The sequence below is a fragment of the Lottia gigantea genome, assembly GCF_000327385.1.
Source record: "Lottia gigantea unplaced genomic scaffold LOTGIsca_8, whole genome shotgun sequence".
NCBI lineage: Eukaryota > Metazoa > Mollusca > Gastropoda > Lottiidae > Lottia > Lottia gigantea.
The window spans coordinates 355,231-366,818 of NW_008710662.1; the positions used below are offsets into that span (position 1 = coordinate 355,231).

Genomic DNA, 11,588 nt, shown 5'->3' on the forward strand with positions numbered 1-11,588 from the left:
ATTCGTGAATAAAATTGTATATTTTTCACTCGTATTTCTGCCAATTCAACAAATATTAGACAACCCTCATAATTGCCTCTATGCAGAAAAGTAGGACGTTAAACTCCATTCATTCGAATTTTATTTTCAGTTGTCTTTATAAACCTTGAATACCTCTTTACTTACGGAGGTGTACGAAGAAGAGAAAACACACCTCTTGGCCGTATTGTGGTACCGTGTGGTACAAAGGGACATCGCAAAATATTGGCAATATCTTGATCGACTCATTAATGATTCAGCTTTGTATAGATACCAAAAGTTATGCCAAATTAGGAATGTCGACATTATATGTCCATTTCCGAAACACATCTGATTATCACGTCGCAGGAACTGGGTATGGCCATATTTGTTCTGGTGTGGGTTTAGCAAAGGTTTTAGATATTGTCGATCTAATTTACTTGTAATAATATTATAATAGCGAAATTAGGTCAAGGTAGTAACAACGCCTGACTTCATCTTAATCACACGAGAAAGGCAAAACACGCCGATCCAGCAGTCTGGACTGTGGTACACTCACCCAATACTGATATTTTGCTGTCGACCCGATCTATTCTTTAAAGAATTTAGTTTTTACAGCAATAGAGGATACAACATCGTTCCCTCCACCTATTGGTTAACTACAGCAATTGACCCATCATCTACGTGGCATGATTGCATTATAGGCGATCAGATGAACGTTGCAAGAATATTTTCTGACATCTGACGTAGGCTACACAACATCGGTTAAGTGATTTATGTTCCCTATTACATTATTACACAATCGTAATGAAAAAGGTTTTAAAAATCCAATCGATACGTCATTGGTTTTCCTTATACTGTCAAATATAATAAGCAAATGATTTTGAATTATATAGGCGAATCAGTGCCAACTTTTTGTGAGTAAATGAATGGCAGTTATACTCACAAAGGTAATCTTAACACATGCTCCAACAGCTCCATCTTCATAATGTTAAGCTATTGCGAACTTGACTTCATTAGCCACTATTCTTGTGTCACAGAATTCAGCGAATACAGCCAATCAGAGCTCCAGACAGAAAAGCTGTAACATTATGGCTTTGTGTTTACAGGGCCTCTGTCGAAACCTTTGATTTGCTGTATTCGATAGCGTACATGCGTTTAAGTACGAATTCGTAATAGGTAGGAATTGTGAAGATTCATGTCCTCTATACCAAAACCAAGGGTTCGAACAACTATATTTAAGATGTATTATGCTAAAATTTTACAAATATTCCATACATCGATGATATCCCAGAATATTAAATGTAATAATACACGTATTGTGTAAATGACTTTCTGTGCTAAGGGTAGTTGAACAAGCAAATTATATAGGTTTTTAAATCAGGCAAAAAGTGCTTATTGGTTTTGGGAAATATAGGCTCATGAAAAAGGAAATGGTGAGAGCATTTTTGATTTCTGAAAAAAATCGTACAACAAAATTTTAAATTGTCTGAACTGATACCGGGCTATTCAATGTACTCACTTTCAAACAGACCCAAATAGAAAAAAGAACAATTATAAATAGTGTCGTGTGCAGAATATTTCAGAAAGTTGTTCATGATACACAGATGTTGAAAATATTCATGTTCTTGTTTTAATATTTTTTATTAAGAAATTCGGTTAAATTAGTATAAATACCAGCAATATTGTTCATAATTTCATATCAGATTAGATAATACAATTATACTAATCATGTTGTCACTTCGATTACTCGTCGTTGTCGCTATTCTCCTGGTTTTATTACAAGCTGTTGACTGCGGTAGTCCGAGAAGTCCGAGACCGAGAAGTCCGAGACCGAGAAGTCCGAGACCGAGACGTCCTTACAATGGATATCAGAAACAGGGTAAGTATGTCTTTCTTATCAGTATAGAAGGAGATGGTGCTGGAATTGGTAAGAATGTAATTTCCAATGGGAATATCAATTCTGACCATAACTCAGACTGAGCTTACGAATCAGGAGCTTTTAGATCTACTTCGTGATCTTTTGATCTGCAGCTTCGGCAGATGGCACACACACTTTGAATACCGCTTAGGGTTTCTACCATTTCCCTTTGATTTATCGAATTTGCGGCTTATCAACTTAAATTCTATTACCTTCTATAATTGTAGTCTGTTATGATTTTCATCTTCCTGAATTCGCCAAATGGATTGTTACTGAAGACTGTGACAGGTTTCATAAATCATTCAAATGTCCCGATGGCTACTTTATGGAAGTTCGCACAGTATGTGAATACGGGAAATGGAAGTTAATCCACGAATGCATAGCGGAGTAACACTGGTAAGTGCAGACATTCTTGTCTACATTTCTGTTTGAACGACTGAATAGGAGTAAGATCATGGTGAAGCAATTAGAAACACGTGATGATGACAATGTAAATTGTTGAAACGATGGGCACAATGACACACATGGGTAGTATACCATAAATTTGTATTCTGTTATGTAAATAGAACAAATGTACCGTTTCGCAATTTTCACCTGGTGCAATATGTACTTTATTTTTTATTCTTTTTTATTTTCAGCTATTTATACTCATGCCTTGATGACACAATGATTATAATGATATAATGATATAATGATAATAAATTTTAAGTATTGCTGTACAGATATTATTGTTATTCAATTTTGGGTTTCCAATCAGGAAAATTGCATGAAACTAAGGGAATGGGATAACAAAAAAAAAGAAACTAGTTGAAAATAGATGAGATATGGTATCTTTCGCGGTTTACTGTGCTGGGTTATCGAACCAGAAGAGAATAGAAGTGTATAGCATACGTTTCTTGTACCACACAGTTCACCGCGCGGATACCATACCTCACCATACTTCACGTGCTGTTGCTCCGAAATGCCATGTCATTGATGCACGTCGACAAGAACCGTACTAAAATTAAAAGAAACTGAAGATATGTCCGAATTTGTCCACTTAAGCCAAGAAGTTCTGCATTTCCTAACAAAGCATTTACAGTTTGAAAACGTGTACTGATACACGTCAGCACAGCCTACTCTATTGGAATCTTTTAAGTGTAGCCGTCCCTTCCGACGAACTCAACTATTCCATTAACCTACTTTCGACCTTTAATGACAAGAGGAAACCGAAAGATGCGCTATCTCAATCTACACCTGAATTGTGTTACCCCACACCCCTTCAACCCACCTACAAATACACACCCTTGTTAGCCAAAATCACAATGACATATTACCCATCCAACCCGCAATCTATAAATTTGAGAATTAGAACATGACATGAAATACATTTTGTAGCAATGCATATATTTTATCCGACTTATAAACCGGCTTAAATGTATTTGTATGATTAAAATCACCCAATAAATAATAATGATTAAGGGGCGCAACTCGTGCCTTAAAAGAATCTATGAGTAACAGCAAGATTCCAGATTTATTTTGATATTTCTATATCGCTCGACAATTGATGTATGGAGCACTATTTTAAAAGTGAGAATTTTTGTTAATGCAAATGTCGAATATGTAATTAGATTATATTGAATAAACAGTAGCCTATATGATGAATTTTAAGATCAAGGGACATAACTCATGGAAACATAATAGACTCAGACCGGTAATTCATTTGCCATCTAAATCCATGTTAAATCACGAAATTCAACCTTGACTTCCGTTGAGAACTTTCCAATATGTCACATGAAAGTCTGGACAATACTTAGTTCCTGACCATGAAAGTCTGGACAATACTTAGTTCCTGACCATGAAAATCTTAAGCTTGCCAAACTGAAATTAGATCACTGCAGTTTATTAACATCCACTTGACTGTCACTTAACACAAAACGACTATTTTTAAAATTATCCTTCTGCATGGAAATCTCTCACCATCTCAAAAAATCTGAAAGAAAATGAAATTTCAGACATCAAATTCAAATTCCAATCTAGACCAAAAATTAGTCAAAAATAGGCATACAAAAACCCAAAAAGGGAGGGAGAAACAGAATTTCTAAAAATAACACATTCGTATACCATCATTTACATAAAAAGTGTTAAAGCTATGAGTCCTACTGTATATTAAATTATTAAAAGTAAATTCAATAGTTCAAGGGAGGGAACTGATCAAATAATGTTTCATAATGAAAAGTGGCACCAAGCGTCAGAAGAGTAAGTAGGCTGTGCCCTGCCTGAAAGTGGAACCATATCAACCATCGCTGCTCAATACAATGGGCGTATATATAATATATCTTATCTTGTCGTAACTTGACATAGGTCTATTATTGTGATGACAACCTGATTAAAACCAAGATTACACAAAAACTACTGTGATGACATGCTACTCACACTGTCAACATCGGGTTAGACGCATTCTAACCGTCCCCACTGCGAATAGTGCCCTTTAATATGAGATTCTCGGATGCCCTCCACCCCCTTCTGTCAATGAAATCATTGAAAGAACTAAGAACATGCTCTGAGTAGGCCTATCGAAGCAAATGACATAACTCTATTTGTTGACGAAAGTGAAATGCTGCACATAAAAGGAAAATTGACAATTGACAAAATCATCACGCTTGTCATATAATTTTATACTAAGTCTCTATTTTTGTCATATTCGAGATGCAGAGCCAAGTAGGGTGCGCATCTTTCGTCATCGGTTGCGTTTTAAATTTCTAATTCATTGTAAATATTCACTAAAATTAGTATTAACAATCACAGGTTATCTTGTTGCCCTAAAACGTGAACTGTTCCATTACTGGGTATATTGGTCATTTAAGCGGCATCAAGATTACAAAAGCCAGTGGTAACCTCTCTTTTGTTAACCCGCTCACAACAAAAGCACAAAGTATCTAACAAATATTTGACATTATAGGGCTAATTACACCTATTCAATCTGTTTGACGTATAGACCTAAACTACTACTTAAAACTGAATTAAGTAGAATGAAATAGGAACTTAAGTTGCTACGTAAGGCCAAGAATTAAGTTACAATCTGAACATATGTGTCGGACAGGAAATCTTTTAGGTCTATTAGGGGATGGTTTATAGGCTCAGACTTGGATACTTAATTAATTTTCAAAGTGATGTACTGACTGAAGTTTTTCCCGATGAAGGCGAAATGGCAGATGGCGTAACTATTTTGTTTAGTCGTACTTGCTATGCCAAAAGATTCAGTCTCGAGTCATTTCGACCAAATTGTCAATTTCTCAGATCGGTGTAACGACTGTAGCCGCAATCATTTACGTGTGCGTTCTCAAAATTGTCACAGCACTTTACCGTTTGACTCTTACGCATTGATATACCTTGCTATAATAAAGTAATCCTTTCTGAATACTGACTGCTATTTTCAGACCTATCACACACACCGTATTATGCTTAATGAATCTCCGAAGTCGTCCCTCTGTGCCCCTATTGCTGCATCGCACCCCGATCATCATCGATCGCGATATCGACGCGAAACGTGATAATATGACTTAGTAATGTGTATAGATTACTCACAGCAATTTTCAGATATATTAGACACTCCATACTATGTTAAATCAATCGCCAAATTCATTCCACTATGCCTCTATTGCTGCATCGCACCCCGATCACTTCCGATCGCAATATCGACACGAAACGTGGCAATATGACTTAATATATGTCTTGATTACTCACAGCAATTTTCAGAACGATCAGACACGCTATACTATGCTTAATCAATCACTAAAATTGTGGCTCTATGCCCCTATTGCTGCATTGTACCACGATCATTTCCGATCGCAATATCGATATCAAACTCGACAGACACATTATATGATTGATCACAAAACTCTTCTGATGCATTGCATTTCAAACACTTCCAATCGCAATATCGTTTTAGCAGAACTGATGGAAACATGTGTCCTGTTTTACAGCCTATATATTGCGATATGCCATTATGTGAGATATCTTCTGACACACTAGTGTATTGTTAACATTTAGAAATGAGAGCCGCCGAATTATATATTACCTTATCATTGAAGTACAAGCCTTCCCCCAGTTTATCCGAACATCTTAGTTTGATAGACTAAAGAAGTAGTAGACTGTATTAAATCATCGTTGAACACATTCGACATACAGAACGTTTATTGTTTATTTTAAGAATATTTAATAATACTGTCATCACTACAATACAAGAATTCTCTTGGAATATATTTGTAGGTCTTTTTCAACTTTCTTTTTATTTAATCACCTGTATTTACTTTTCAATTCTATTTAGGTTTCCGTTTAATTTGATTATTAATTTGGATCCACTTTCTATTTATATTAAAATAAAATTGTTACTTCCTTCTGAACTTGGTAAGATTGACTGCAGGTTGAATTTGACCAGTTTACTTTAATGGACATTGGTATTAGATTTAAAAATGATTTTCATGCGACCATTAATTTTTATCGTCAAAATGGATTATTGGCGAGTTCAGTTTTGTGTACAAATTGCAACGTTCAATGTGTGGAAGGCAGATATGCACGGGCCATTGACAGAGTGACATGGCGTTGTACGATATGCAGAACAACCAAAAATATCCGCATTGGAAAGTTATTCGACAGGCCTCATTTGCAAATATAGCAAATTTTAGGATTAATATATCTTTGGGCCTATAGCTGTGGCTCGTCTAGGGGCTTATCGGTTGACCAGACTATGAGGGAATTGCAGATTTTTTCTGGACACACAATTGTCGATTGGAATCAGTTTTGCAGAGATGTGTGTTTTGAGTATTTCATGAACCACCTTCATCAACTAGGTGCCACACTGATACCAATTATCCAACAATGGATACTTCCCGGAACAACTATATGTTCGGACCAGTGGGCAGCATACAACAACTTGGGAAATATATACATCAAACTGTCAATCAAAATTTTGTTGATCCTGTGTTTGGAACAACAACTACCCGTGTAGAAGGAATGTGTCAAAAAGCAAAAAGTAAGATAAAAGCCATGCACGGTACCAGTAGGGAATTCATGGGGGACTACAATGGCTGAATTTATGTGGCACCAACGTTTTAAAACTCATCCATATTTATAGGTTATGGCAATAGCCATGATGACCTAATGATAATAAAACTTTAATAGTGCAATACAGATCTTGTGTTATTTTATTTGGGGGCCATAACAGTTAATGTACATGAATGTACATTAAAAGGTCATCAGAAGTAAGGAATAGCATAACATGTTTTACTGGAGTACGTCAGTACGAGAAAAGTCTATTAATTGTGGGACGCAGAATTATTATATGTCTGTCCCTTTCCGATATCACATCTGAATATCACGTCGGAGGAAAGGACCAGATTTGTCGAGCGTGGGTTAAGCAAAAAGACACAAGAAGTTAAGAATGGTATGGTGTTCGATACGTTTTAATGTGTTATCGATAAGGTAGAATCTTTTCGACAATTTTTATATACATTTATAACATGGATAACTTTCTTAAGTTCTTTTCGTTTTGGGAGGAACCTAGCTGTGCTTTAACAAGTTTAAATAACAGAACATAACCATCTTAATTCCTTAAAACTGTGCTATAAAATTTTACGCATCTCAATAACAATAATGTACGGAAATTAATAGAAACATTTTCTCGCACAAGAGCACTTTGCGTATACGCAATTATGTTGGATACATTTATAACGAAAATACGTATACTTGAAAAGCTTAGATCTCCCATCTTTATATCGGGTAATGCGAGGGCATGTACTGTGAGATGGTCCTTCTGAATTTGTTAACAGAAGCCACACGGTTCTGCATTGTGTAACAACATGTTTACTGAAAGTATGAAAACAAAGTGATAAGTTTCACTAATTTACCAATCTGCAATCATTCTATTTTGTCTCTGAAACAGTTCTACAAATTTTGGAACAAAAATCTTACCATCCTGCAAAAGCATGCGATGTCACATTTTACAGGACGTCTGTCAGAAAAGCCACGGACAAATATATGTACGTCAAGTGTCCGTTTTTTTTAGTAATACCACCATTCCACCAAGGATTGCTCTGGTCCTGATAGTTCCCTATCTATTTTTTGGTCGATCGGCCTCATTTTTGCAAAAAAGTCGCGAATCTGCGAGCTTTATCAAGCACTGCCCTATACATTCGGGGGATGTAGGCGTATGTTGACGCAGGCGGCCACGGGTTATATTGGCACGCGTCAGAACGGAGGTCGGCTACCTGCGGGGGTGATTGGGCACTTACGGGGCATAGACGGGACGGTCGTGTGATGATCTGGCGAGGGATGGGTTCTACCGTTCCCCGTGGGTAAAGGGGAGTACTCACAGGTTCCCGACTTTTTTGCGAACGACGATCGACCAAAAAAATCGTCGGTACTGTTGGGGCCAAAACATTTCCTGGAAAATGGTCTCACAAGGAAATTTTAACGACCGAAGATCTTTTACTTTCGGTTTCCTGTGGCTTCCTTCGTCAACCTACGCCTACATTTGGCCACTCACGGTCGAACAACGTAGGAAGATCGCTCACTTTCATCGAGAAGCGGTCTCTACCGAGCCTTTGTGGTTATCTAAAAAATCGCTCGAGGAACGTTTGTGATTCGTCTCTTTCCATTAATCCAGTGGTCGGGACTCAATCGGGTCAATAAAGGTGACGATCAAAAAAAAAAAAAAAAAAGAAATCATCGGGGACAATCTAGTACAGATCGGACCAATTGGAAGAAACAATCTTTGGTGAACTGGGGGTATAACGTAATCGAATGAAATCTTGTTTAATTTTTTGACATTTTTTGACAAATCTTACGTACGTATGTGTGACCACGGCCTAAGCATCTGAATTGTTAAATTTGTTACGGGCTGTGATTGATTAAAAACCATGATTTACCAGTATAATGATACATTATACTTCAAACATATGTAATAGTTCCAGGTGGTACATACTCTGAACGTTTGGTTGTACATGTATTCAACTTTGAGTCGTGCTTTTCTAGCATTTCATCAAATTCGTCCAAAATTAAAAATGCCTCAGAAGAATGTCTTATAATAGAATTTCTGGTCATTTCCGGCGAATAATCAGGAGCTGGTTCTGCTAGTATTCCCGATTTCTCACACTCATTTTCAATTTTGCGACCAGTAAGTTGTCTCCCATCTGATAAAAAGTTTTTATGTTCTGGTGCACCAGTATGAATATGGTTGTGCGTAGTTTCATTTAATGAAGGCATTGAGAGGTGTGTTCGCAAAATCCAATTTCCATTAAGGCTTCCGAGTCTCTTTTTAGAATTTCTACGATTATGTACTACTAAACCAAGTGAATCAAAGAATTCGCCATTACTTAAAGATGGTGGTTTTGTATTCAATGTCTCGTATATGTTTTCTTCGTCGTGTTTGGTTCTACTGGTGAGGTCTTCAGATCGCCTCCTCTGTTGTTGATGATCAAGACGATGAGAGGTTGATTCATCGGTGTTTTTATAAACATGAGCGATATAGTTCTCTTGATCAGTATTGTAATCTGAAGTTATATCATCAACGTCGTGTAGCGAGTTTCTGTGAGGAGTGATAGGAGATTGCCCCTGAAATATTATTGTTAAAAATAGATAATATAGTAGGGTAAAATGAAATAAAATTTAATAAAATAGTTTAATGATCCATTTGTCTAGCCTGATTGAGCTAATGGTACTAACCTACTCTATATGATAGGAGATTCCCTCTACAATATTTTTGTTTTTTAATCAATAAATTAAAATAAAATAAAATTGAGTTTAATGTCCTTGAATGGTTGAGCTTCTAGCACCAACCTACTCTATTCAATTCCACGGTCGAAGGCCATTTCATTTCAAGGACTGATATTTTTTATTTAGCATCGATCTGCATCACTGAGAAGGGGAAACTGAATGGGGCGCTATCTCAACCTACGCGTGAAATCTATAAATCGATGACAAGAAAGTGAGCTTATCCTCTCTGTTCTAACTTCTATATGAATTTGAAATAATACCAGGATGTTTAAGTAATGGTTATAGACGTGATAAACGGTTTGAACCATTACAAAAGGAACATAACTTACACTAGTTTGTGAATGGTGTCGATGCAAGATATTCATAATCATTTCTATAGAAGATGGCGGTAATTCTGATAAGTTCTGTATTGGTATTGGCGGTAACTGTCTATCTAGAATGATACAAAAATGATTAACGCATTGTAATCCATAGTGCGCACAGCTGACTGCTGTCTCATGGTGGCACTGATGCGTGGATTCCGATACTTCAGCTCAAGACAATTTAACATACGGGTACATTTAAAAATTGCTTAGCAAACTGTACTCATCACCGATTTTCGACTAGGAAATTACAATTTAAATTTGTTATGTGTATCGGGTACATCAATTTGCACCATTCCCATTCTCATTCAGATGTATTTGGTTCCTGCAATTCCACTTAAACTTTTGACTAAACACTTAGTTTTAATGGAATTGCAGGAAACACAGACGTCTGATCAAAATTAAAATGGTGCAATTTGATGCTATCAGTGTCCCCAATACACATATAAAAATTTAGAAAACGTTTTTCTACAATCGCTTTAATTGGCTTTTCAGATACTCTTTTACTCCCGCACTTTCATTCAAGCGTCTTGTATTTGAATATATATTTGCATGACATAAAAATAAATAGAATTTCTTACTACTTTGATTTTGGTTGTATGAGTGACCGCATGTTATTAACCTTGAATCTTGATCAGTCACTCTTTGGTTGGGATCTTGATACCAAATATCTTGCTGATAGAGAACAAAATGTCATTGTAAGTAATTGTTATTATAATTTATTTTACGGCTCAACGGAACATTAAATCACAGATTAAATAGACAGATTCGTCATTTCATTTTTATATGTATAATATTCTTAAAATACTCTGTCCTTCAAATCATCAACCATTTATCGACATCTTCTACTGTTTATTACTCGTAATTTACATTTGTTTAATTTTTCAGTAAAATTATCGTCAAAATTTATTTCCATTACTAAATCTGAACAAACCTTTGGTTTTCTGAGCAAACACTCAACCTACAATAAAATAATGATATTTAGATTAGCAACAGTTTTGAATTAAATGACATGAATTGCAGCTTTAGAGCCTAGTTCAAGTAAAGCAGAAAATAAATTCCAATAAGCTACAATACATTTTGCAATGAGTAAGTACCTTAATCCAAAGCCAATTTGCTTCCGTTTGGGGTTTCTATTGAACACATACAAGTTTTATTCGACGCATTTAAACGACCGATTGTTCTTTTGGCTTAGCTTTGAAAATCTGATATTTTACTGATAAATAAATGATTACAGCAATACAGATTAATTGAGTTTCAACGTACATCAATAATTCTATTTTTCCATTCTTCTATTTCTCTTCTTAAATCATCGTACTCTAAACCATCTCCCCTTGTGTTCTATAGACAAAAATACTTTTCTGTATTGAGAATTATATTATAAGTGTACATTTTAAGTCACTAGTAATGGATATCCAAAGAAATTGTCTTGAAAAGATATTGTTTAACCATGAAGCTCAAACGGATACATACATCTTGGGCTCAACTTTAGCTACGCACCGTTACCATATCAAGTCTACAATTAGACTATTTAAGTTTTCACCAGTATTGAT

At 35.8% G+C, this 11,588-nt stretch overlaps 1 protein-coding gene across 1 annotated transcript in view; it reads right to left on the reverse strand.

Moving 5' to 3' along the window:
• Positions 1-8,848: 8,848 nt before the first annotated feature.
• The window catches only part of LOTGIDRAFT_229515 (hypothetical protein), a gene marked incomplete at both ends in the record, with an annotated part of 11,893 nt that continues 9,153 nt past the window's right edge, over positions 8,849-11,588 (reverse strand). Inside the window, 4 exons of the mRNA XM_009066817.1 lie at positions 8,849-9,511; positions 10,003-10,106; positions 10,906-10,996; positions 11,302-11,376. Of these exons, the coding sequence (XP_009065065.1) occupies positions 8,849-9,511; positions 10,003-10,106; positions 10,906-10,996; positions 11,302-11,376 (933 nt within the window). The remainder of the gene's footprint in view (positions 9,512-10,002; positions 10,107-10,905; positions 10,997-11,301; positions 11,377-11,588) is intronic.